Source organism: Gopherus flavomarginatus, chromosome 19, assembly GCF_025201925.1.
Source record: "Gopherus flavomarginatus isolate rGopFla2 chromosome 19, rGopFla2.mat.asm, whole genome shotgun sequence".
Taxonomy (NCBI): domain Eukaryota; kingdom Metazoa; phylum Chordata; order Testudines; family Testudinidae; genus Gopherus; species Gopherus flavomarginatus.
In genome coordinates, this window is record NC_066635.1 from 25,247,628 (window position 1) to 25,275,614 (window position 27,987).

At 42.3% G+C, this 27,987-nt stretch overlaps 1 protein-coding gene across 3 annotated transcripts in view; it reads left to right on the forward strand.

The window, feature by feature from the left end:
* The first annotated feature begins 1,225 nt into the window (after positions 1-1,225).
* The window catches only part of INPP5K (inositol polyphosphate-5-phosphatase K), a 34,707-nt gene continuing 7,945 nt past the window's right edge, over positions 1,226-27,987 (forward strand). Inside the window, exons 1-12 of one of the 3 annotated variants that reach the window (XM_050929298.1) lie at positions 1,226-1,280; positions 2,037-2,114; positions 8,927-9,034; positions 9,907-10,015; positions 11,990-12,106; positions 12,495-12,670; positions 15,571-15,682; positions 16,334-16,443; positions 20,346-20,372; positions 22,292-22,484; positions 25,318-25,455; positions 26,082-26,165. In XM_050929298.1, the coding sequence (XP_050785255.1) occupies positions 2,059-2,114; positions 8,927-9,034; positions 9,907-10,015; positions 11,990-12,106; positions 12,495-12,670; positions 15,571-15,682; positions 16,334-16,443; positions 20,346-20,372; positions 22,292-22,484; positions 25,318-25,455; positions 26,082-26,165 (1,230 nt within the window). In that variant the 5' untranslated portion in view covers positions 1,226-1,280; positions 2,037-2,058. Of the gene's footprint in view, positions 1,281-2,036; positions 2,115-8,926; positions 9,035-9,906; positions 10,016-11,989; positions 12,107-12,494; positions 12,671-15,570; positions 15,683-16,333; positions 16,444-20,345; positions 20,373-22,291; positions 22,485-25,317; positions 25,456-26,081; positions 26,166-27,987 lie in introns of those variants that run through there. The other 2 variants (XM_050929297.1, XM_050929296.1) reach the window with 2 other exon arrangements.

Here is a 27,987-nt window from a genome sequence, read left to right on the forward strand (position 1 = left end):
AATATTAATCTTGGTGTAGTGGGTATTTGAGAGGGAGTAAGGGCAGCATAAAAATTAGATTAAAGTAGGGGTTCTGTCAGTTCTAGAGTGACCATATGTCACTTGGGCATCATTTATGTTGTTTTTCACAGGTCTGTTTTCTTGCTGTGGGTTGGGCCTGAGCCACTCTTCTTTCTGTGAATGTTCTGAGTGTTCTAGCCCTACCCCTGCAGGTATGGCAGCTCTATCCTTAGACTAGAGCTGGGGTCTTTGGAAAAGGGAGAGACAGGTTTGTGGTGGGGTGTCTTGTTGCGGTTTAAAGATTACTTACTCAAGGGGAAAAAAATTCTGGAAAAAGGGCAGAGCAAGCCCTTCCTGTCTATTTTAAATGGTGAAATATCATTGCTGTCAAGCCATGATTCCCAGTTGGGGTGGAGGCTCTTGGTGGGGGTGGGGACTAAAGCCCTTCCTCTCTAGTCTATCTGTGGTTCCTGCACTGTGCTGTGCTGACAGCAGCTGTCTTTTTCAGGCAGACTAACAAGCAGAGTTTATAATGCAGAAAAATACCACAGTGGTCTTTCCACACTTCTGTCCTCTGTCATTGTAGGTTTGTTCCATTCCCCCAGTGTGGCTTGGACTGGGGGGAGCTATCTGGACCCACAGAGACTAGTGGCCCATCTAGCCCCCACTCCTCTGTGGATGGGGCTGTTGCGAGTTGTGGCAGAGGAAGAGGGCAGCATGAGCCCCTGGACTCTTGTGCCAATACCTGCTGGCCATAGGGGGAGTGGAGTGGCTTGCAATAGGGAGACCAAAGAGCAAGTGTGAAAAATCAGGGTGGGGGGTAATAAGTGCCTATATCAGAAAAAGCCCCAAATATTGGGACTGTCCCTATAAAATTAGGACAGCTGGTCACCCTAGCTTGCAATCCTTGCTGTCAAGTGGCAGAGAGCTCCATAGGCTACTCCCGCGTCATGCTCATGTAGGGTGACCACATGTCCCGATTTTATAGGTACAGTCCTGATATTTGGGGATATTTCTTCTATAGGCGCCTATTACCCCCCCCCCCCCCCCCCCGTCCTGAGTTTTTACTATCTGGTCACCCTATGCCCGCGTTGGCTTCTGTTTGTGTCACGTGATCTGCGCTCCCTCTCCTCCAGCCCGCAGGGAAGCCCGCCCGATCTTCCTATTGGCAGGCAGCGGCCTCCCCCTCGTCACGTGGGCTGTGGGTGGAGAGGGCGAGCGGGACGCTTTGCCGCGGGCGCCGCCGGCCTGAGGAGACTGAGGGGGAGCTCCGCCCACAGGTGCGGTGGGTTACAGTCCGAGCTGGCCTGAAAGCGCCGGTCTGGGGCGGCCGCGGCCCTCGCTGCGCTGCGCGCGAGTCCCGCTGCCCGGGGAACCAGGCGCCGGATAGGCCCGGCCTTGGTGCGCCCTCCGCCCCCCCCCGGAACCTCGCCCAGTCTCTCGAGAAGGGCCGACGGCGTCGGGACCATCCCCCTGGGAGGGTGTGCGCGGGTGGGGGGGAAGCGGACATGGGACCACCCCCCTCGGAGGGCGTGTGCGCGGGGGGAGCGGGCTCCGGACCACCCCCAGCTCGGTCGGGGGGTGGCGTGGAGAGGCTAGGGAACATCCCTGTCCGACCGTCTAGGGGTGTGGTGTGGCGGCGGCCTGGGAATGACCCTCACTCACCCTCCCATGTACTTATGTGTAGACTGGGGATGACCCCCCCCCCATCTCCCCTGCATGCAGGTGGCTTGGGGACAACTGTCCCCCTGGGTGCATATATACCTTGGGGGGAGGAACTCAGGGACACCCCCATGTAAGTAAGTAAATATATTTGGGTTTTCAGGGGGATGCGGTACCTTCGGGGCTCCTGTCTGGTTTACTGATGGGGGGGAGGAGAGGGGTGTGGGGGCCCAGGGACACACCTCTGATATATGTATGTGGAAGGAAGGGGACCAAACTCCCTTTTTTTTTTTTTGTGAGAGGGCTCCCTGGGATCCCACTGGGCTTTTGGTTCCTGGCACTCAGCCTGCTGATAAGAGCTCCTACTTTCCCAGCAGGTCTTTGAGGAGGGCGAGGATGGAACCCAGGGGTCTGGCCCAGCCAATTGATTTAGAGATCATGAAGAATCTCAGGTAAGTGAGTTTTGGATTGAGGTCCATCAAAACTTGGGGGTTTTGATGAAGTGGGAATTTTTTTGTAATGTGTTTGTGAAGTCTATGTGTCCCTGAGTTTCCCCCTACTTTGTATTGCTTTCTGGGGGGAAGCGGAAGAGAATTGTTTGCTCTCTGGGTAGACTAAGCTGGAGTTGCCAGTACAAAATTAAGTTGGGATAACTACATTGCTCAGGGGTGTGAAAAATCCACATCCCCATGAGCAGTGCAATCAAACCGACCTAACCCCCAGTATACACAGCTCTTGATTAATGGGAGAATTCTCCAGTTGACTTAGCTACCACCTCTTGGGAGATGGATTACCTGCGCCACTGGAAACCTCTCCGGTTGGCATCGGTAGTGTCTATATTGAAGCGCTACAGAGGCCCAGCTGCTGTGGTTTAAGTTTAGGCATACCTTGAGGAGGGAAGTCAGAGAGAACCAGAGCCTGAAAATGGAGTTCACTACAGCTTGACTGGTGAATTATAGCACAGTCCACTCTGGTCAAGCCACAACTTTTATTTCTTTGTATTAACCTAAGGACTTTGAATGCTATGTTCTGTTCTGGTTGTAACTGCAAATACTGGCTGGGTTGCATTAATCTCAGAAGAGTATACAAGTCTCTACCAGGAGTCTGTCTTGGTTAGATTTGCTGAGCAGAGCTCATAGTATAAAGCAGGAATGCTGGAACCCAGTAGCTCAGTCTAGGACGTGGTGAGTCTGTGTGGCCTACCTTGAAGGAAGAGTGAGACCACTTGGGGGTCTGACATCCTAACGGGGATCCTCCAAGAGACTGTTTAAAAACTGTAGATCTGTTACAGGGTCATCTTCATTCTTTCACCCATTATCTTCATCTGTCTTCATGCACTTTGTTGAGCCAGCTCTTCCAGGGTTCAGGGGCTGGTATATGTTTGTGTTCTGAACACCTCCCTTATTCATACTAGTTGCTGCTTCACTGCAGAAAACTGCTTAATTTTATGCAGCAGCTGCAATATTAGTGGATATTACTAATGGAGTTTAGTGGTTTGTGTCAGCTATGAGAATTAACCTTACAGCTGTAGTAATATATGGGTCTGCTATTCCTCTTCTTAAAGAAGAGATTAGAAGATCTCATGACCTGCTGAAATCCATGATTAGATCTTTTTTTTTTTTTTTTAAAATAAAAGCCCTTGAAAGTTTATATAATGGGTTGTAATTACTGAAGCATGTGATGACTGTCCCAGCTCATTAGCAAGGAGTTATACTAATTACCAACTTTGCATAGTCACATGGAGTAAAGAAGAAAAGCTCATTTTCTACTTTTTAAACTTTTGGAACTTGAGTAATTTCAGACAGGAGAACTGAACGTTGTTTGACTATTTAACAGGTTTTTTTCTAATTAAAAAAGGCCCACTTCTTAATTTTTAATGTAGAGAGTGAAATCTGCTGTACTTGTTTAGATTCAGAACAACATACCAGAAACCAAAATTCTTCCCTTCACTGGCAAATACAAAGGGAAGGAGTTAAATGAGTCTGACTTTATTTTTGCTACAGGCCAGTGCTTTTAACATAATGGCTTCTGAGGGGATGAATTGTGATGTTACAAGCACTGGACTGTGGACTTGACAGTGAATGGAGAAAGCTTCTGTTTACAAACCACTATGGGTAATTGTCAGTAATAAAGAAATACAGAAAATGGGTGTAAAACTTAAACTGGGATTTGACTAAGATATTAAGCCCTTTGTAAAGTTTCCCAGATATGTCCTCTTCCCTCTGAACCAAGCAACTGAGGCATTTTGAGGATGTGTAGGATTTCCATTTGCCAGTCTTTTCAGGAGAAAATCTAGGGCAGCAATGGCTGCTTATGTGATCTTAGAGTAAATCTCCTATTAATATATGTTAAATAATTGTTTTTTAAAACACCCTCACAATTTGATTTCTGTAGACATATTAAAGGGAAATAAAGGAAATTCTAGTTACTAGAAGTAGATCAAATGAAGATAAGGCATCATAGATTGTGGAAAAGTTTTGCCAGAGTGTTCTATTTGTCTAGAGCTATGAGGAAGGCACTATAGCAGTAAATATTTCTAACTCAGTTTCTCTGCTGTCAGGTAGTTAACAAGAACTTATAGGACTGGGTGCTCTCTTAAAAAAAGCAGCATTGTTCAGTCTTGAAAGTTCATATAGATTTATAGAGGTTTTTTTGTTTTTAAGGCTAGAAAGGACCATTGTGATCATCTACTCCAGTGATTTTCAAGCTTTTTTCATTTGCAGATCCTTAAGTTTCGAATGGTGATGTGGATCCCTTTGAAAATCTTGGACATAGTCTGTGGATCCCAGGTTAAAAACCACTAGTCAAGTCTGACCACCTGCATAACCCTGGCCAGAGAACTTCCCTGTATTAATTCCTGTTTCAAATCTAACAGCTGTGTTTGAATTAGAGCAGATCTTTTAGAAAAAGAATCCAATCTTGATTTAAAACTTAAGTGATGGAGAATCCGCCATTGCCCTTGGTAAGTTGTTCCAATGATTAAATACCCTCACTGTTAAAAATTTGCACCTTATTTCTAGTCTGAATTTGTCTTCATCTTCCAGGTATTGAGTCTTGTTATACCTTTATTTGCAAGATTGAAGAGCCCTCTATTATCAAATTTCTGTTCCCAATGTAGGTACTGATAGACTGTGATCAAGGCACTCCTTCTCCTTCTCTTTGGCAAACTAAGATATAACTCCTTGAATTTGTTGCTATAAGGCATGTTTTCCAAACCTTTAATGATGCTTGTGGCTCTTCTCTGGACCCTCTTCAATTTTTCTTCATCCTTGTGAACATCAGAACCAGTGTCAAATACAGACCTCCCTACTCTACTCAGTAGTCCCCGGTTTATACATCCAACAATTGTATTAGCCTTTTGCTACGGTGTTGCCCTGAAAGCTCATGTTTAGCTGATTGTCCACTATGACCCCTCCAGTCTTTTTCGCAGTCACTGCTTCTCAGGATAGAGAGCCCCTTTCCTGCAAGTATGGCCTACATTCTTCATTCTAGATATATAACCTTACATTTGGCAATATTAAAATGTACATTGTGTGCCTTCATGTGGTTTGCCAAGTGATGCAGATCACTCTATATCAGTGACCTGTTCTCTTCATTGTAACCACTTCATGTCATCTGCAGCCATTATCAGAAATAATTTTGCGTTTTTCCAAGTCATTAATAAAGATGTTAACTAGAGCCAAGGACCAGTCCCTGCAAGACTCCACTAGAAATACATCAGCTGCTTGATGATTCTCCTTTCATAATTACGTTCTAAGATCTGTCAGTTATCTAGTTTTTAATCAATTTAATGTGTGCCATGTTGGTTTTTTGTATCATTCTAGTTTATTAATCAAGATGTTGTTCAGTCCCAAGTAAATACATTACAGAAGTCTAAATATATTACAGCAACTTTATTACCTTTGTAAACCAAACTTCTGTCTCATCAAAAAAATCATCAAGTAGTTTGCCGAGACTTATTTTCCATAAACCATGTTGATTGACATTAATTATATTTACCCTTCTTTAATTCTTTATTAACCAAGTCTCATCTCATCCATTCAGTTTTTTTTGCCTGGGATTGATGTCAAGTTGACAGCCCTATATTTCTGAGATCCTCCTATTTACCCTTTTTAAATATTGGCACAACATTAGCTTTCTTCCAGTCTTCCGGAACTTATTGTAAATCAGCATTATGCAGAAAGCATGCTTGGGAAGGGCTCGTTTCTGGGGAATACCCTGCCCCGTGATCCAAATGTCTGAAATAGGGTTCTCCTGGCTTGAACAGTGTTCTGACACATCACTTGGTGCTTGGATCAACAGAGTACCTTGAGTAGCTTCTTTATTTTGCAAGAGAACTTACTTGTGATGTCAGTCAGGTGAAGATCTTATCGTACCTACTCACTGTGATTGTTGCGGATCAGTTAATATCGATAGAGAGTTATAAAGTGCTAAGTGTTTATAATTATACCCAGTCCATTGGGATTGCCTAATGCCCTGTGGTGGTATGCCTTTTGCATTCCGTTTCTACAGCTACATTTTCATTACTCTGAAATTTGTCCTACAGCTATAGTTCACGAGAATGCTTAATCCTCGAATTGTTTGATTTGATTTGACCTCATATCTTCTCATTTTTTGGTATGGATCCTCAGGCTGTCAGCTCTTTTCTTCTCTTGTCTAGTGACATCATGGAATTAAATTTTCCTCAATATTTGCTGATATTTTCTCCTTGAACTTTTGTATTCAATAGTTTTTTGTCTCTGTATCTTCACTGCCATCTGGCTTTCCTTCTGAATGCTAATTTGGAGAGTTTTCTCAGGTAATCCATCTCTTCCCTAGTAGAAGGTGAACTCTAGTATATATGAAAGGCCCATCACTTACTGCAGTATCAGCTTATTCTACTGTAGCTTCTGGCTAACTTCAGTATAACATTTCAAAGGGAAATTTTCATTGAGGAAAGATATTCCAGTGGTTAGGGCACTACCCTAAGAGTGAGGAGATACAGGTTCAATTCCCTGCTTTTTCCGAAGACTTCCTGTGTGACCTCAGTCTTTGTGTGCTCCAGTTGCAAAGTGGGAAGAATAATACAGTAGAATCTCAGAATTATGAACACCAGAGTTACGAACTGACCAGTCAACCTCACACCTCATTTGGAACCAGAAGTATGCAATCAGGCAGCAGCAGAGACCAAAAAAAAAAAAGGCAAATACAATACAGTACTAAACTACTTAAAAAAAATAAAGGGAAAGCAGCATTTTTTTTGTGAATAGTAAACTTTCAAAGCTATATTAAGTCAATGTTCAGATGTAAATTTTTGAAAGAAGAACTGTCATAAACAGATAGTTAAGGGTTAATGCCTCTCTTACCTGTAAAGGGTTAAGAAGCTCAGTAAACCTGGCTGACACCTGACCAGAGGACCAATACGGGGACAAGATACTTTCAAATCTTGGTGGAGGGAAGTCTTTTGTTTGTGCTCTTTGTTTTGCGGGTTGTTCGCTCTTGGGACTAAGAGGGACCAGACCTCAATCCAGGCTCTCCAAATCTTTCTGAATCAGTCTCTCATGTTTCAAACTTGTAAGTAATAGCCAGGCAAGACGTGTTAGTCTTATTTTTGTTTTCTCAACTTGTAAATGTTCCTCTTTTGCTGAGAGGATTTTACCTCTGTTTGCTGTAACTTTGAACCTAAGGCTAGAGGAGGTTCCTCTGGGCTATATGAATCTGATTACCCTGTAAAGTATTTTCCATCCTGATTTTACAGAGATGATTTTTACTTTTCTTTCTTTAATTAAAAGCTTTCTTTTTAAGAGCCCGATGGATCTTAAAACAAGGAAAAATCAAAGGGGATTGGATCTGGACTCACCAGGGAATTAGTGAAGTCCCTCAAGGCAACCCAGGGAAGGGAAAGTTTTGGGGGGACAGAGAGTGCACCAGACACTGGAATTCTGGATGGTGGCAGTGTACCAGATCTAAGCTAGTAATTAAGCTTAGAAGTGTCCATGCAGGTCCCCACATCTGTACCCTAAAGTTCAGAGTGGGGAAGGAACCTTGAGAACAACCATAACATTTTGTTCAGAGTTACGAACAATCTTCATTCCTGAGGTGTTCATAACTCTGAGGTTCTACTGTACTGCCTTGTATCACAGAGATGTTGTGAGGACAATTACATTAAAGATTGTAAGTTATTCAGATACTTTTGTAATGGATGCTGTTATAAGAACCTGAGGGTAGGTGGAAATTAGCTGCTTAGCGTTTTAAAGACCACCTGCAATATAATAATATTGGAAAATCCTTTCTTAGAAAACAGTGTACAGTACTAGATACTGTTTGAAAAGTTAGGTGGCAGGTCTGTGCTTTTGGAATCCCTCTTCAGAAGCTCTAGGATCTTTGTGGCTTTTTATGCTGTACTCAGATAGAATTGAGTAGTGCACACGCCTGGAAGTTGGATATTGCATTTCTTCTAACTGCCAAAAGAAACATGTGATTCAAATCACATCAGCAATAAATTCTCTTAAACCTCAAGCTCTTAACAGAGTTAAATCTGTTAGGAAGAAATGTGAGTTAATATGTGAGGTGGGGCAGGACTCATCAGCTTTTGTCAGAAACAGTGGAGTGTGACTGATCTTAATGCTGTATTTCTTTCAGCTTTACTGAAAGAATGCACCTATACGTTTTTGCTGGGAATAATGCTGAATTTCACATGAGTTAAAACTTGAGCTGAAGAACCCTGTGAGTGTGCCACTGAGGATTTTCCTATACTCAAGATTTGAAGGGTAATGTGGCTGGCACTTTGGAGTATAGTTGTGCTGCTCTTTTGCCCAGATGGCGTCCTTGAATAGTGAAGATGCACTTCAGGATTCATCATCCCTCTCCCTGTTTGATTTAGAAAGCCTGCACCCCTTCCGCAGCCGTTCTGCAAGTTTCAGCAGTACAGGGTCCAGTGGTCGCTTACAGCTCCGACAACGAGTGGCACAGCTCATGGCTTGTGTGGAGGACATCAGTTCAGATGATGAGATTCACGAGGAAGTCTCTCGCACGCTAGATGAGGCTTTCCTGATTTGGGGGAAAAAGCTGAAAGACAAGTGTCAAGAGTTCAGGTTTCATTTTCTGATTGGCGAGTTGTTAAATTTTTGTGTAGCTAGTAAATAGCTTTTATGATACTTTTCAGTTTGTCATTATTTGTAAATCTTGTTTTTTTTCCCCCACATATGGGAGGTTTGCAATGGAAAAATGCTCACCTGTTTAGACTTCAATTTTGTCTTTTTTTTTTTTCTTTTTTTATATGTAGACTACACTTGGTAACCTGGAATGTGGGCACAGCTTCTCCTCCTCCTGACGTCACTAGCTTACTTCAGCTCAGTTCACAGGGACCGAGTATGGATATGTATGTTATTGGGTAGGTATGTGATAAAGGACACTATGGTCAGTTCTCTGCACGTTTACTGCCAAAATTTTTGTTTTTTCAATAACTCTCCAATTCTTTTGAACAGCCATAATTACTGTGATGGTTGTGAAAGGTGAAGTGTTGGATCATAATATCACTAAATGCAGAAGTCTAAAGGCTGTGGGCTAGTGACTGTGAATAGAAATTAGGAGTATATTGTGATGAACTGTCTGCTTGTTCCCCCAACTCGCATCTTGCATCTTTTTATGTAGCAGAGCTATAAGTCTTATGTGCCTTGATACAAGCTCACTTACTCAAACATCTACAAATTTTAAAAATTCTTACCTCACTGGCAGTTGTTGACAACACTTTACAGGGCAGAGTTTTTAAAGAAATCAAGGGGAGCCAAGTGTTTGAGCAGAATCTTCCTTGCCTACTGTGTCAGTCAAGGTGTTTCTGTCCTTGCATCAGTCACCCCATGGCAGTGCTAGTGGGGTTCTGATCTGTCAGATCACCCTGTAGTCAACTCACCCCCTTCTCTTTCCTTCAGCTAAATTGCAGCAACACCTTGTAATGGTATCGTTTATCACTTCACCTTCTGTCACCCTGCATTTGTCATGAATTTTGACATTGAGCATAAGTCAGGGCTCTGGTTAAGACCCTGTAGCTTTCCTGTTTGGAAAGTTAGCACCACCAATAGATTACACTGCCTATTGTATCATGCATGGGTAAGAATAAGAAACATTATAACTGCTTTTAGGAAAGTCTATTAAGATGTCATGGTATTAGTCTTACCTGTTTGTGCTCCTAAAACTTATGAGGACTCTGCCAAAAGTATGGATTAGATTGAGCCCAGGATATATGAGTAACCCTGTTGTATTCAGTTTACAGGAGGTGAACTCCAAGATCATAAATTTCCTTTCTGACTTGGCATTTGATGATCCGTGGAGCATTTTCTTCATGACTGTATTCTCTCCTTTGGGTTATATCAAGGTAACTTCTCAATTCTATAAATGTTTAGCACCCTCCATTCATTATTTTTCTTTCCAAACTCTGATTACTGTGGGTAGTAGGGAACACCTTGGCAACTGGTACTGAGTATTTTTGTACAGATGCTGATAGTTATCTCTATATGCAGATCTTTCCATTAGACTTGTAACTTGCTGGCTTGTTGACACAGGCACTTTCTGAAGTAAATTGAATCTCAACATATCTTAAAGTAGAAACAGTGTCTTATTTGCCTCCTGGGCATCTTAGCTTTTAGTAACATTCAGTAAACTAAACCTTCCTTGCAAGAGAAAGGGTATTTGCTCTGCTCATAGTCAGTTCTGCAGATGCCTAGCATTACACACCCGTTGGTTAGAGGTTGAGCTTTTAAAATAGCATTTGTAACCATCCAGCAACTCTGGGATGCGGGGGCAGTTGGCAAAACTTATTCTTGACTTAAAAACTCCAGCCATGTGTGGCCTCAGATTTTGAGTGAAATGACATGATTTGTTCCTTCTAAGCATGAGTATTGTTACAGATAGTAGCTGTAGGCTAGTGAGGCAGAAAAAGATTAATATTTGGTCTTTAATTGTATGAAAAATATGACAGTTTTCAGTATTCTGAGATCAGGCTATGCCTGTACTAGGGGCTTCTGCAAGTATAGCTGTATTAGTCAGTTCTGAAGGGGTCTGATCCCTGACCAATATAGCTGTGCTGGTAGAAGAACCTAGTGCAGGGGCAGTTATTTCAGCAAAACTTCTTTTGCTAGTATAGCTTGTTTTGCTTGAGGGAATAGTTTTAAGCGCAGCTTTGCTGGTGAAAGCTGTGTCCACACTTAGCATATGTCTGCACTGCCCATGTTACAGCAAGGCCACCACAGCACTGCTGCAGCAGCTCTGTGACGTGGGCAGAGTAGACACACTTTATCGCCAGGGGAGAGCTCTCCCGATGATTTAAAAAAAACAAACCCCGCCCCAAATTAGGGGTGGTAGCTTTATTGACGGGAGTGCAGCTCCTGGCGGTAAAGCGCTACTGGTGCTTTTCAGTGCTAAAACTTTTGTCGCTCAGGGGTGTGTTTTTTCACACTCCTGAATGACTAAGGTTTTATTGCTGAAAGTGGCCGTGTAGACCCAGCTTTAGGAAATCTTTGCAAGTGTTGCCTTTCTATAGTATGACAGCACTTCTAATAGACATAGCTCCAGTTTCACACTTGGAAATGGTGTGGAAAGTGGAAACATTGGGGGGTCAGGATGCAGGGATTAGATATTCACAGAGTTTAGTAATATGAAACACTCGAGGTGGACTCACGAAAAATACCAGCTCAAGAAATAGATTTTGTCCTTTAGAGTTGTCTGTTTGAATCTCTTTTTGGAATGGAGATTTCAAAAGTGACTAGTGATACTGGGTGTGTCAATTTTTGGTGTCCATCTTAAGACGCACTTATGGGTCCTGCCTTTTAGAAAGTGCTGAGCACCCAACCTTTAAAGGCTTACATGAACTATTTCTCTGATTATTTCAGCAGAAATATCTAGTTAAATGTTCACACCTTCATAGATGCCAAAATCTCCAACCCTCAGTTGTCTAAACATCCAGTTTCCCTCTGATACATTCTACAATACAATTAGGCATTTTCAGCACAAACTTCTACAATACATTTGAAAATTAAAATTTTAGGGACAGCATTGTATTTACTTTCAGTTTAAGTAATAAGGAATACTGTACTGATCAGTTTAATATTTAATTCATCAAAAGAACTCCCTTTTTAGTTTGAGATTACCTTAGAATTTCCAGTCAATGGCACTTTCAGAAGCTCTTCAGTATGTGCTTTACCATAAACTGTAGGTCAGACTTGCTGTAGGAAATATGCAACCTTGGGTGTGGCATTCTCCAACTAAAGGCCTGGGGAGCAGACTCCAGTATTTATGGAGTACGTGGGATACCACATAACCTGACTGTGACCTTTTTTCTCGTCTTTTGCAGCTCTCATCCATTCGAATGCAGGGACTCCTACTGCTGGTCTTTGTGAAGCATGCTCATATCCCCTTCATACGGGACATTCACACTCACTACACGCGCACAGGCCTTTATGGATATTGGGTAAAGGATATCTGAGAGCTGATGGCATGAATTACTGCATGACTACATGATGTGGATGTCTTACGGAGCTTTTTGGGTTTTTTGGCAATAAATGTACTAGAGACTTGTATAGATTCTTCCCACTTTCCCCCTCCCCCACCCCAAGACCAGAAGGGATAGTTATGATCACGTAGTATGACCTGCATAACACAGGCCACAGAATTTCACCAGTTTATTGGCTGAGAGATTTCTGAATGATGGCTATTGAATATTGCTTTTGTAAATTTAAAACAAAACCCAAATATTTATTTCTTAATAGCACTGTTTGAAATTACAAATGTTGTAGCAATGGTTAAATTTGCAGCTGTTGACCATAACTTCAAAGAGCGCTGTTATTTTTCCACTTCAGGGGAACAAAGGAGGCGTCACCATTCGCATGTCCCTCTATGGTCATATGATCTGCTTCATGAATTGCCATTTGCCTGCTCACATTGAGAATGCTGAGCAACGACTGGATGACTTCGAGAAAATTCTGGAAATGCAGCAGTTTGAAGATGAGAATGTGCCAAATATTCTAGACCATGAGTGAGTGTTACACTCAAGTTCTAGAACAGTTTTATTTCTTACCCATTTCTGAGATAATTGTCTGTCATAGGTTCATTCCACAACATTCTCTTAAGTAGGGATTTGTCTGAGGACTTCTTCCACGTGTCACACTTTTACTTTAAATGTCTCTTCAGTGGATGTTTTCCTTGAATTCAAACGGAAAGAGCTGGAAAAGATCGCCTGGAGATCTGAGGCCTGTAGTGCAGGATTATACTTTCTGCTAATCTCAAGTAGTTAGTTAGCTAGTCTGAGTAATATAGTTTTCTAGTGGTTGGAGGCCTTTAGAAGATAAAACCCATATATGCTGAGATTCTCCTTTTTCTCTGTGAGTAGAGTGTGTTTTTTTTCATTTTGCTGCATTTTTGCAATTTTGTCTACCTAAATGGATTTGTTAGAACATCTACTGATGGAGCCTCCATCCACCAGTTCTTGGCAAGTTATTTAATTACTTAATTGCCCTGGGTGTTATACTGTCTCTCAGATTTCTAACCTAAATATTCCACTATCTCTGTTTCAGGCCACTAGTCTGGTTTTTTTTTTTTAATTTTACAGGAATTACTTAAAATGATTTAAAGAATAAAAGTAGGAGTTCGTTAAAGGGGAGGGATCCCCCCCGTCATGAATGGAATGGTGTTGACTGGCCACTTCAACTTGAATAGTTCCTTGAAATATGTTAACTGCTTATGCTAAACAGTCTTTCACATTATATTTAAGAGCATGGCTACACTGGAAACTTCAAAGGACTGTCGGGGAATGCTCCCGCAGGAGCACTTTGAAGTGCGAGTGTGCTTCTGTTAATCCACCTCCAGGAGTACCCGTTTTGTCGACAACTTGCGGTGTAGTCAAGCCCTGAGTACATTTCCCAGACCTGAAGAAGAGCTCTGTATACGCTCTAAAGCTTGTCTCTCACCAACAGAAGTTAGTCCAGTAACCTCAGCCACCTTGTCTTTCTAATATCCTGGGACCAAAATGACTACAACAACACTGCATATAGGAAAATAGTTTGTAATTAAAAAAACCCAAAAAGCTATTTGTAGTGCAGTGCACCAAAATAGAAGTATTTCACATTTCAGTCATTTGATATCTCTCCTTCTCCCTATCTCTGGGGACTGACCCACTGAAGTGCCCCAACCCTATATTAAAAAATACCTAAGAAATTAGCTGTCATTCAGCAAAGCATTAGGACACTCCCTAGCAGGGCAAAACCTTAAATATGGAACTCAGAAAGGAAAGGAAAAGGCTCATTTCCGTGCTTCTTTTGTATTGTGTTCAGCATTGTCAATCTACTCCATAAGGATTTCATTTCTCATCTTCAACAAATTAAAAAAAAGCAATATGTACTCCAGGTTCATCAAACTTGCGCTATAGTGCAAAACCTTAACAGTGCCTGAAGATGTTCTGGGATCAACAGATTGATGTAGCTTATTATCATATATGCCGGACATTTGGAAGTTACTCTGCCTCAATGTTGTTGAAGGTGCCATTAAACTTGCAGTCTAGCACAAAATGTTGATGAAACGGGAGTATTGGCATAGGTGGTGAGTGACCGACAGGCTTGGGTAGGCTAGCCCCCGGCTGGCCCGCCCCTTCTGCCCGGGGCCCACTGCCCTTCCCCTGCCGCAGCCCAGAATGGCCCCCCCCAGCTTTGAAGCGCCCAGCGAGTGGGCGGGCAGGCAGCTGAGTGCACCCCATTCCCACCCTGGAGTGCTGAGTGAGCAGGCAGCACAGCCACGAGCACTGGCTCCAGCCGCCGAGGGTCCCTAGCTGCAGGCCTGCCTCCACTAGCCTCAGCCTGGGGCAAAGGTACCGGAGCCCTCCCAAAAGTGAGTGGGGTGGGGGAGGCAAAGGCAGGCACCTGTCTGGAGCTCTGCCTGGGGGAGGCAGGCCTCGGAGCTACAGCCCAGCCATGATAAGAGCTGGGCAGGAAGATGGGAACTGCAGCTGACCCTCCGCCAGCCTGAGGTGTAGTGGGCTGAGAGCAACCCTTGGCCCGTGTTTCTGCCCCTGGGTTTCTTGCCACCGCCCCGCCCCTCCGGGACAGATGGAGGGTCTGCGGCACCTCACAGCTTTTCACATGTGGCTCTTACCATGGCCGGGCTGCAGCTTCGAGCCCCGAGCCCTCCTGGCTGAAACTGGGTTGGGGAGAGCTGCTGGTGTGGAGTTGTGGACCCTCTGCCTGCCTGGGGCGGATCTGGGGGACGGGGACTCGGCCTGGGGCTGCCTGGGCAGGTGGAGGGGCTGCCGCGGCTCTCCACAGCAGCCTGGGCTCCTCAGCTGCGCTCCACACTGGTCTGGCCAGGGTGGAGAGGCGAGGTCTATGGCCCCACACTGCACAGTTCCAGTGCCATTGGCCTGAGGCTTGGCCACATGAGAAAGAAGAGACATGGGCCTAGTGGGAAGCAGGAGGGGGCCTAGGGGTGGAGTGTGGGCGGGGCCACAGAGGCAGTTTGGGTAGGCTGAGCCTTTCCCTGCCTTTGATACCCGCTGCCCATGAGTATTAGTACCTGTTGAAATTGAAAGTATAGGCCTTGTGGAGTGCTGGAGTTTGTTGTGTAGTAGGCAGTGTTGAAAATGGCAAGGAGTGTAGGAAACTTTCCCCTTAATTTTGATTGCCATCCCTTTAAAGTTTTGGACTAGTGGATTTGACATTCTGTAACCTTAACTGTTACTAAATGAAGATGTTGTTTGTGGTGGTTAGATTAGAAATATAGAAAAGTATCTAAGCAATGGAATAACGCATATTTTTCAACATTCTATTGTAATCTCCCTATAGTCATAATTTCCCTCCGCCCCCCCTTTCCGCGCCCCCCCCCCCCCCCCAAAAAAAAGGTTTATAGGAAACCATGAACACTTACTACTTTTTTTTTTTTTTTTAATAGCATTCTTTTCTGGTTTGGAGATCTAAACTTCCGGATAGCAGATTATGGAATACATTTTGTCAGAGAGTCAATAAGCAATAGCCGATACAATCTACTATGGGAAAAGGACCAGGTATGGTCCCTTTTAATGTTCTGCTGGTTCTAGTGCTGACGTGCTAAAAAATAGCTTACACTGGTGCTTCTGCTCTCACATCTTCTGTCAAAGTTCCTACGGGGACTACAGTGTCCCTTCAGAGAGGTCGATGTTAGAGTAGCTTTGAGTTCCCACTATTATTCCTAACTTATTCCCGACTCGGACTGGTACAGCTGTGAAGTCTTGCATTTCAGTCCTAAATATTACCTACCTAACTTACATATATTTGTTGCTCTGTTTCATTCTGACTCAGGTGCAGTGCTGACTGAAGATTTCAGTGAACTTTACTGGCTTGTAAATTGTCCTGTTGTCTCTGTCTGTCTCCCTCTCTCCCTGCACCCCAAGAGGTCATTTAAAATATTAGTGGGCTGGCATTAGCATATCTGCAGTTCCAGAATAACTACTTCAGTATTTCTAGGAAGATTACTTTAAAGGCTCTAGCAGTTGCAAAGGAGCCCCTCTGCCTTTTCTTTGGAAGATGTGTTGCAGTGTGTAAAATTTTGAATCCTTTTTAGAAGATGCTTCCTTATCTCCTTCATGAATGATTCTTTAACCTCTGATTTTTAAACATAATCTTTACAAGTTGCCCTTTATAACACATTGTTTATAACATTTGTTTTATTTCTACAGTTAAATATGGCAAAGAAGAAGGAAGCTTTTCTCCAGGAATTTATAGAGGGTCCCTTGCAGTTTAAACCCACTTACAAGTTTGACCTTCACTCTGATGTGTATGACACGAGGTAAAAAGCACAATATATTGTTTCAAGCAGGGAACAGTCTGAGATAAGCCTTGTGCCTCAGTAAATATCAGTCTGATCAACTAAACAGGCTTAGATTTGTCCCAAATTGCTAGCTGACTATCATGGGCAGTGGATAAAACCGAGGCCCGGGGAGGCCCCACTGCTTCTGCCAGAGGCTTCACCCCTCCTACTGGAGTCCAGAGCGACGACCTCCATGCAGGCACCTCCCTCCCCAGCCAGCCCTGGGCTCCCTGAGCTCTCCAAGCCCCAGAGTGCCAGGTGGGTGTTGGTGCCCCAGCACTGGAGCACCGAGTGGGTGGGCAGATGGTGCTCCTCCTCCAGCCCTAGAGCACCGGGTGGGCTGCATCCCCTGCCCATCAGCCTCGGAGTACAGGCCAGCCCGCATTAGCCCCAGACTGAGGCCCCCTGCATCACAGCACCAGGAAACTGGAAGGGGTCTAGGGGTGGAGTGTTGGTGGGGCCATGCAAAGCTTTTTGTGGAAGCTCAGCCTTCCATGATCTTCGATATCTGCCACCCATGTTGACTATGAGGCTATTAGACCTCTTAGTTTTTCTGGTTTATTTAATGGGCAATGCTGAATAAATGAACTCTTCTGACTGAAGAGAGCTGTGTTTCCATGTCACATGAGGGGAAAGGGAGTGGCAACGTGGGCCTGAGCTTGCATTTGGAAGGACTAGATCAGAGGTCCTCAAACTTTTGTGCTGGTGACCCCTTTCACATAGCAAGCCTCTGAGTGCGACCGCCCTTATAAATTAAAAAACTTTTTAATATATTTAACACCGTTATAAATGCTGGATGCAAAGCGGGGTTTAGGGTGCAGGCTGACAGCTGGTGACACCCCATATAATAACCTCACGACCCTCTGAGGTGTCCTGACCCCCAGTTTGAGAACCCCTGGGCTAGATGGGCCATGTAGGCACCAAATCTTTTTATTCAAAAGCATTGTCTTCAGGGGCCCAACTTTGTTCTTTAATAAAAGAATATCCTTTGGGTCGAGACACTCCTATTTTGAACCCATTTTCTTACTTCTTAAAACAAAATGTGTTTAGCTTTTTTTTCTTATCTGAATGTGAAAAATGATTTTCATTACTTCATAAGAACGTAACAAATTACTGTCATCATCCTGTCTCTTGGAATGGCCTATACCAGATACTTCAGAGGAAGATTCAAGAAACCTCAGAGCACAAAGCTATGAAATGCTTTCTCTGTGGGCAGGTTATCTTCCTAAACCCCATAATTTAGTGGCCGACTCTTGCTAAAACGTGAATTTATATCCCATTTAAAAAAAAAACAAGAAGTGCCTTATCTAATACAACTGTGGATGTTTGTTATCCATATAAGAACGGCCCTACTGGGTCAGACCAAAGGTCCATCTAGCCCAGTATCCTGTCTTCCAGCAGTGGCCAGGGCCAGGTGCCCCAGAGGGAATGAACAGAACAGATAATCATCAAGTGATCTATCCCCTGTTGCTCATTCCCAGCTTCTGGCAGATAAGAGACTAGGGACACCATTCCTGCCCATCTTAGGTTGATGGACATATCCTCCATGAATTTATCTAGTTCTTTTTTTTACCCTGTTATGGTCTTGGCCTTCACAACATCCACTGGAAAGGAGTTCCGCAGGTTGATTGTGCATTGTGTGAAGAAATACTTCCTTTTATTTGTTTTAAACCTGCTGCCTATTAATTTCATTTGGTGACCCCTAGCTCTTGTGTTACAAGAAGTAGTAAACAACACTTCCTTATCTACTTCCTTTACACCAGTCATGATTTTATAAATCTCTAATCCTTTCATGAAGCCCTCTTAAGGTCTTGGCTTCAGTGGTATCCTGTGGCTGAGTTCCACAGGTTAATTATGTGTGTGTTCCTTTTATTAGTTTTAAATTTTCTGCCTTTCAATTTAATTGGATGTCCCTTTGCATTTCTATAATGAGAAGATAAATAGGACCTCCTGATATATCACCATTCAGTCTGTGTATTTCTGTCATGTCCTGTTGTCTTCGTCTTCTCTCAACTAAACAATCCCAATTTTTTTTTTTACCCTCTCCATCAGAATTCTCTCCATACCTATAATCATCTGTTGCCTTTCTCTGCCCCTCTTCTGTTTCTACTATACTTTGTGAGAGTTATCAGAGCTCAGTATGGCATTCACAGATACAATTTTTAAGTTCAGAGGAGAGTCACTGTGATCATTTGATCTGGCCTTCATATGACATGCCATAGAACTCCATCCAACTAGTAATTCCTGAAGAGAGACACGTAATTAATGGTTGAACTACAGTATAACTTCTAGAAAGACATCAACTCTTGATTAAAAGACTTCAAGTTGATCACATCCCTTGGTAAGCTATTCTAATGGTTAATTACACACAGCTACACTTAAAATAAATTTACACATGCTTTCCTGTTTGAATTTTTGTAGCATCAGCTTCTAGACACTGGATCTTGTTGTACCTTTTGAAGGCATTACACTGATTTCTGTAATGGCTTTGTAATATTTGTGGAATTTTTCTCACTCACTTTTTATACATGAAAACTCTTTTTTTTCTGTTTGACTTTTGCCACACTATGATGCCCAAGTTTTTCCCCAGTCTTTTAGAGCCCATTAAAGTGTATGAGTAGTTTATATTATTCCTTAAAATGTACATTACCTTGCAGATAAAATTTAATGTTAACAAATGCCTTTTTGTTGCCTGTTCATCTAGCTTGGTTAGATCTTTTTGTAGTTCATTACCCATCTCTAATTTTGACTAACCAAAATAATTGTCATCAGCATGTTTTGACACCATTGTTTACCCACTTTTCCAGATTAATATATCAAACACTGGACATAGCGGAGAACATGGGGCTTTCCACAGTTGAAAATCCTGTTTTCCTTTTCTTAGCCAGTTTCTACCTTTTGTAAGGTTGTTCAGCATGCCAAAAAGTCTGATCACTTAACTTTGTTAAAGCCCAAACTAGGCCTATAAATTGTCATCAGAGACTAATGTTGCCTTGCAAAGTTCTGGGGAGAAACAAATGGCCTGATGCTTTTAATAAATTAATCTATGATACTTCATGTTTGCAATCCATTATTTTCCTGGACTGCTGGGACACCACAGGGAAGTTTTCAGTTGCTTTAAATCAGTGGCACTCAACCTTTCCAGACAATTGTACCTCTTTCAGGAGTCTGATTTGTCTTGCATACCCCCAAGTTTCATCTAACTTAAAAACTACTTGCTTGCAAAATCAGACATAAAAATTACAAAAGTGTGACAGCACACTGTTAACTGAAAAATTGCTTACTTTCTCACTTTTACCATATAATTATAAAATAAATCAATTGGAATATAATATTGTACTTACATTTAAGTGTATAGGATCAGAGGGGTAGCTGTGTTAGTCTGGATCTGTAAAAAGTAACAGAGTCCTGTGGCACCTTTATAGACCGTATTCACCCATGAAAGCTTATGCTCCAAAACGTCTGTTAGTCTGTAAGGTGCCACAGGACTCTGTGTTGCTTATTTCAGTGTATAGTATATAGAACAGTATAAACGAGTCATTTTCTGTATGAAATTTTAGTTTGTACTGCCTTCGCTAGTGCTTTTTATGTAGCCTGTTGTAAAACTAGGCAAATATGTAGATGAGTTGATGTACCTCCTGGAAGACCTCTGCATACCCCTAGGGGTACACGTACCCCTGGTTGAGAACCACTGCTTTAAATCGTCCATAAAGGTATGTTTGAAACAGCTTTTTAAATTAAGATTGTAAAATATTTAATCTGTGAATTTAATTTGTTTCCCAATTGCTTTAATATTTACAAGATCTGCAGGGCACATTGCAATGGAGAAATTAGCTCCTGACCATCAGGAGTCTTATACTTATCTTTATCTTTATTTTCAGGGGGCAGAAGACACTGTTTTGGTTTAAGTAAGAAGAGAACTCTCTGGCTTTCTTAGATTGTAGATATTGCAGAATCAAAACAAAGCTCGGAGATTTTGATTTGATTCTTGTGAAATATTTGAAAATCAGATTTCTTCTGGCTTTCTGCCGGAATTTCCTGAATCTAACTGAAAGTTGTAGTATCTTCTCTGCTGTAGCACTTCAAGAGAATCACTCAGACTAATCTTAATTTATTAGTCTGGACTGAAAGCACTAGGTTCTGTATCTGAGCATGAACGGATAGCAATAGTGTAAACCGCTGTAAAATTCAGTAACCTGCAAATATAAGTAATTATGCAACTTGAGAAATCTTGACACAGTAATTAATGTGGCGTTAGTTTGTTAAATATGAATATCATAAACTCTCTCTTTGTAACTCAAGTTACTTCACTTAAACACCTCTAATGTGTGCATTCAATTTCTGTTAATATTGAGATTTTTTTATTCATCTTAGGTCGGGGACAGGCAGACATTTTTGCATTCTGAGTATGTTCACAAAGGATGCTTTAAACCAGCCAACCACTATCTTTCAATGGATTGATATATTTTATATTGTTCTGGGTAGTGGTGTATATGTTCTGAGTTTCCCTTCTCTATGTGGTTGTTCCATATCATCAGGTAAAGGAGACCATGTATTAACTTTGTATTTAGGCTCTTCATTTTGGTATTGCCTTGCACAGCAGAGCAGACATACTGCAGCTTTTAAAGATTTCTGTCAGCTTGTATTATTACTGGACTACATGGGATTGGTTCCCTCATGTACAGTTACTTAATCACTTAAAATCCTTCCATTTATCATTTAAGGTGAGTCAGACCTGCATGTAGGGAGGGGAAAGGGTGCTGAATTTTAATCTGAGCAGTACCTCTGGTTTATGATAGTTTGTCGAAAGTTGTCAAACTGACAGTTTTCCTTACACATCATGCTACCTTAACCCTTGTAATTCAATTCAATGCAATGCATTCTAATTCCTCTTCCATAGGATATGATCTTTTCTCCATTTCACTGTGAAGTGATATATCCATACAGAGGACTGTTGCTTTAAAGTCGTCTTCCCATCACAGAGAGAATCCGGAAAGGCTCGTGTCTTCTCTTGTTGTTGATATATGGTATAAAAGGAAACTTTAAACCATAATGGTTGCAGTTTTGACATGAGGTGGTTGCAAGCTACTTAGATGCAAGAATCTGCTGCCTGTAGACAAACTTTCCTCTACTTGATGTTATAAAGCATTTTATTAGAGAAAAGCTTGTATGCCAAGTACCGAAATTATGCTATCATTATAACACACTGGAGTAGCTTGCCAGAATCCATTGCTGTCTCTCTTCTACATAACAGGTGATAATAGTATGGAAAAGCTACTAGCTACATAATTAGCATCAGTGAAGTTCTCCAGATGGCTATTAATAAAAAATTATTCCTGTTGTTTTAAAAATATTGGAACCAAGAATATATGACACAGCTCAGCAAAAGGCAAGAAGTGTCTGACAGGTGCTATACCCTCCCCAAGGATGGCCATTGGCTTGAGGTCAGGACAGTTTCTGCATTAACTGTAGATTCTTGTATGTTCTTGGAGTGAGTTCTAGGAGAAAGCATCATTTCCTGTATGAAACTGACTGACTAATCCAATCCCACGCTCCTTCATTTTATTTCTTTCCAATTAGAGGGACCCATGAAAGCTGATCTCTTACAGTGGAGTTCAATTGAAATAAAATAAATCATGGGTCTGGCTGTAGTGCATGCTAGAGCAGAGTTGTAAAATGAAGTTGAGATGTGATTGCTTTGAATGTTGTAATAATTTTTGACAATTTTGGATCGGCTTTGAATAGATGTTATATAGTTACATAACATTGTAGCTTCTGGCCACTGTTTTTTCTTCTCCTTTCATCCACTCTGCTTATACTCTTGTAGTGGGAAGAAACGGAAGCCAGCATGGACAGATCGAATTCTTTGGAGGGTGAAGAATCTCTCCCATCATTCATCAGAGGATGGAGATTTGTTTGAAGGAGAGCAGACAATTTCTGTGACCCTGAATAACTATATCAGTCACATGAGCTATGGCATCAGTGATCACAAACCTGTTACAGGAACCTTTGGGCTTCAGGTATTGTTCCATTTTTATAATTCTGGAGCCAATATCTCCCCATTAACAAATGGTCATCTTAAAGGCAAAACTAAAATTAATCCTAATTGATTAAATTTAATTCTTTTAATCTTTTTATGTAAGTCATAAGCAGATGTGTGACAAACACAACAAGATGAACCCCTGCTGGTTGCAGTCACACAGATTTTCTTATGGATTACAGAATTTGTTTGCATTGGCTTTTTTTTTTTTTTTTTACAAATGAGCAAAGGTTTCTTCATCCTCAGACTTCTAGGTTCATGGCTCAGGTTGAGAATTTCTCTTCCTTAATGGCTTCCTCTTTCTGAGAGGCAAGTCACACAGAGTAAGGTAGGTATTTCAGGGATTCTAGAACTTTTATTAAGCCTTTGCTCCTGAATATAATCATAGAAATGTAGAGCTGAGAAGGACCTCAAGTGGTCATCTAGTCCATCACTCCACAGTCAGGCAGGATTAAGTATACCTAGACCAACCCTGACAAGTGGTTGTCTATCCTGGTCTCAACAGTGATGGGGGTTCTACAACCTCTATAACAGGTAACCTGTTTGAATGTTTAACTATCCTTTTAGTTAGAAAGCTTTTCATAATATCCAACCTAAATCTCCCTTGCTGCAAATTAAGCAAATCACTTCCTGTTTTGCCCTGGTATGGAGAACAATGGATTACTGTCCTATTTATAACAACTTTTTACATATTTGAAGACTATCATCTCTTCTCCTCCTCCTCCTCCTCCTCCCCTCCAGCTGTCTCTTCTCTAGCCTAACATGCCCAATTCTTTCTCCCTTTCTTCACAGGTCATTTTTTCTAAGCCTCTTATTTTTGTAGCTCTCCTCTGGACTCACTCCAGTTTGTTCACTTTTTTGTTAAAGAGCACAGAATTCTAGCTGAGGCCTCCTCACTGCTGAATAGTGCTGAACAGTTATTTCTTGTTCTTACGTATGACACTCCCATTAATACATCCCAAAATGACATTTTCCTTTTTCATATCAGCATCACACTATTGGCTCATATTCAATTTGTGATCTGCTATAACCCCCAGATCCTTTTCTGCCATACTGCCGCATAGCCAGTTATTTCCCCTTTTTCTTTATATGTGTGTTTAATTTTCCTTTCCTATGTGTAGTATGTGCACTCGTCTTTATTGAATTTCATCTTGTTGATTTCAGACGAATTCTCCAATTCATCAAAATAATTTTGAATTTTAATCCTGTCCTCCAGAGTGTTGGCAGGTTCCATCCTCCCCCACTTGGTCACATCTCCAGATTTTATAAGCACACTCTCTCTCTCCATCATCTACATTGTAAATTAAAATACTGAACAGTGTTTGACCCAGGATAAATCTCCGTGGGACGCCACTTGATATGTCTTTCCCATTTGACAGCAAACAACTGATTACTCTTTGAAAACAGTGTTTCATTTAGTTGTGAACCCACCTTATAGTAACTTTATTTAGACCATATTTGTGTAGTTTGCTAATGAAACTGTGTCACATGAGACTATCAGAAGCCTTACTGAAGTCCAGCTATATGATGTCTACTGTTTCTGCTCCCCCCCCCCCCCCCCCCCCCCAAATCTGGTTACCCTGTCAAATGTTCTCCTTACCCTTAAGCAACTAAGGGCCCACAACAGATATTGCTGAGAACTAAAGGCAGAATATTGGGGGCTAGTCTACACCAGCAGTTCTCAACTGCAAGCCAGTTTCAGGGTTCCATAGTCCCATGAGAGGAGTTGGGGCAGGCATGAGGGGACATTGCCCCCACCCCTTCCAAAACTGCAGTGCCTTAACCAGAGTGGGACAGTCTCAGGGAAAGCTCAGCACCTCTCAAGGTCCCACCCCCTGGCCAGGTTGCAGGTGGGAAGCTGAAGCTGGACAGTGTGAGGCAGCTGCTGTTCTGGCTGGTGCCATGGAGCAGGCATTCATGGTGCTTCCCCATCTCCTGCTGTTGGTGCCCAGGGCTGTGGCTTCTCCTCAGCTTCCAGCCTCCTTTGACTTCTTGCGCAGCCAGTAAGAGCTGCCTAAGAGGAGGGACCTAGCTCTGGGGCCTGGAGAGCTTTTGGGGAGCAGTGACTGCAAGGGGGGCCCTCCTGGCACACAACCTCTAGCTACCCCTCTCCCTGCACCCTGAGCCACCCCCCCTGCCTTCATACAGCCTCTCGCTATCCATCTCCCTGCTCCTTGAACTACCTCCTCACTGCACACAGCTCCTAGCTACCCCTGCCTGCACCCTGAGCAGTTTTCAAACTTTATGCTGATCCCCTCCCCCCACCTTTGAGTTATAATATTTGGTTGCACCTCCCCAACCCAGACACGGGCCACTGAGGTGAGTCGGGAGTGGAGGTGAGGCTGCCTCCTCTGGCCCCATGGTGCAGAGCTGGCTCAAGCCCCGCCAGACCCTTCTTCTCCCTCTCCCCCAGTAGAAGTCAAAAAATGCCAGAGCCCGTCCATCTTCTCCTCTGTTCCCTGGGCCTGGAGTTTTTACAGAATATTGAAGGAGCCTCAGAAAGAAAAAGATTGAGAACCCCTGGTCTGCACTACAGATGCTACAGTGGCACAGCTGTGCCAACATAGACATTTCGTACATGGTTGGAAGGCTTTTTTCTGTAATTAATCCACCTCTCCAAGAGGTGGTAACTAAGTCAACAGAAGAATTCTGCTGTCGACCTAGCTGAGTCTATGCTGGGGGTAGCTCGACCTAACTCATTTTTCACACCCCTAAGGAACGTAACTAGGTAAATATCACTTTTCAGTGTAGACTAGGCTTAACTGATGGATATAAAGAGATGCATTATTTAAAACATCTTCCTTTTTATCTAGATAAAACCTCTTTTTTCCACTCCATTGGTCACTCTGAATCCTGAGGGTGAGTGGAATGCTGCTCAGGATGTTCTAATCAGCTATTCCACGGTATCTGAATTTCCAAGCAGTACCTGGGACTGGATTGGGCTCTACCAGGTGACATTACCAGACTATCATGCCTCTCTGCAGAATGAAAATGCCTTTGCAGTAATGCAGATGGGGGGTTGGATATGGGGAAGTAGTACATTTGGCATTGCATGCTTCTGTTAATTAGAGACCTAAAATGCAAGTTACTCTCTAGTGTCACTGGTCGCTGATAGTTTCAATATGCCTGGAACCAACTCTTGAATTATTATTTATTTGGTAACATGCCTAGGTGGACAGAAAAATAATGATTTTTAACATTCCTAGAAATAATATTTTGTAAAGTGTGATAAATTATTATTTATGCAAAATGTTCTAGGTCTGAGACATAGTGAAGAATGATCCCTTCTCCAAAGTGCCGCTGCCTGCTGGTATAATGTAGCAAGGGAGAACAAAAATGGAAGGAAGAAGGTAGAGAGATTAGGGTACAGAAATCTCTCACATGATAAACTGCTAACTAATGCTCAGCGCACATTTTGAAAGTCGTTTAATTTTTAAAATGAATAAAGAGCTTTTAGTTAGAATTATAGTAATATATACTAAAAAGAGCAGATACCTTACTCTCAGGTGTTCCGTGTCGCCCCAGTTTGTCTTGCTTTACTTGTTAGAGAGCTAATGGCTTCCGTCTTCCCCTGCAGGTGACATTCAGGCATGTGAATGACTATGTGACCTATGCCTGGGTAAAAGATGATGAAATTTCGTCCAGTGAAGATGTTACTCAAGTGAGGGAATTACCATTTTTTTTTAGTGTGAGCTTCTAATACTGTTGGATTCAAGGGCTCCTGCCTCTGTTGTTTTTCCCTCATGCACATTTTCAAGGCTCTGTTGTAAGAGTAATCTTTCTTCAACTGAAGGAATGCTAGCTGGTAATGGAGTAGGTCTTTGTAGCCCATCTTCGCCACTCCAACTTAGTTTTATTAGGGTTTTTGCAAAGTGATGCAACACATTTTCTCTGTTCCTACTTCTCTCCCAGGCCTGAGTGTGCTGCAAAGACAGTGTTTTGTTTTATTTCTTTCCCCCCTACTGAAATGACTCTTCATTGCATAGAGAACTGTTGTCCGTACTGTAGTTTTATTTTGATATATCTGCTTGTATCTCTGAATAAGTGGCTGACTCTCTTTACCTCCATGACTGCTAAGGTTGCTCATTACAGTATGGATATCATATGGTTTAGTCAGAGCGCACCAATAAATGTCCCATTAATGTTGCTTTTTGTTGTAGTCTTCTTTGGTCCTTTTTTCTCATTGCGAATTTTGACCTCTTATTAGATAATTTAATCACTGTCTCATAGAAAGCTATCTAGTAATACTGTTCTAAAAGTGATCAAAATAAGGGTGAAAGCTGTATTATTTTTTCATGCAAATTATTTAATTCCAGAGGTTTTGTCAGATTAAATAGAGGTTCAAATTAATTGCAAATAAAGTAGACCTCCTTTTATTCTCAGTCTTGGGGGTGCAGGATTAGTGGACGAACCGATCAGATTTTCCAGTCCAACACTCCAGTAGTTACTCAGAACCGCTGAAAAGAAGGAGCTGCTTAAGTGACAGTGCCAAGACAGATCTTGATCAGTTACTTTCTGGTGTCCCTGATCACTGATAGTTTCAAGATCTGTGAAATGTGAGGATAGTTATATAGCTTTTACGGATATGCAGTGTAGTTATAGCTTTGTCAGTCCCAGGATGTTAGAGAGACAAGGTGGATGAGTTAATATCTTTGATTAGACCAACTTCTGCTGGTGAGAGAGACAGGCTTTGAAGCCACAGAGAGCTCTTCTTCAGGTCTAGGAAAGGTACTCCAAGTGTTGCAGCTAAATGCAAGGCAGAACAGATTGTTTAGCACAAGTAGTTAGCGCATATTCTAAGGGGACATTCAAGGTTGAGTGACCTGTTAACACCTCTGCAATTGTAGGACAAAAGCAGGGGGTTAGTGGGTTACAGATTGTTGTAATAATAAACCATATACCCAGGGTCTCTGAGTCCATGATTTTTAGAGTCTAGCAGAGTAAGCTCCCGGGCTCATCTTTTGAAAGTATTATGCAGATTTCCTTGAGGATGAAGACTAATAGGTTTCGATTGCTTTGTGAAAAGTGTTCACCCACTCTTCAGGCCTTTAGACAGTCCGCCAGCCTCTCCAAGCTCATAATCGGAAGCAAACTCCCCACAGATCAGGACACACCAACTCCAAGCCTCACCATACCGTGCCAGAACAACCAATGCAAACCACACCTTTCAAGACCCATGGATCCTAAAAATACCTGTCATAACATGTGGCATACCTCATCCAGTGCACTAAATTCCCTAATAACGACGATGTGTGTGAAACCAGACAATCTCTACGCTTTTTGAATGAACTCTGAGGAAAATGATAAAAGGCAAAAACATCCTATTCTGTGGGTGATCGCTCTATAATCTATCAGTGCTCATCTTCAAAAGAAACCAGTACAACACTTTCAAAAGCTGAGCCTGGGAGCTTAAAGTTATAACTCTGCTAAACACTAAAGGTGTGTCTTCACTGCCCGCTGGATCAGCAGGTAGCGATCGATCC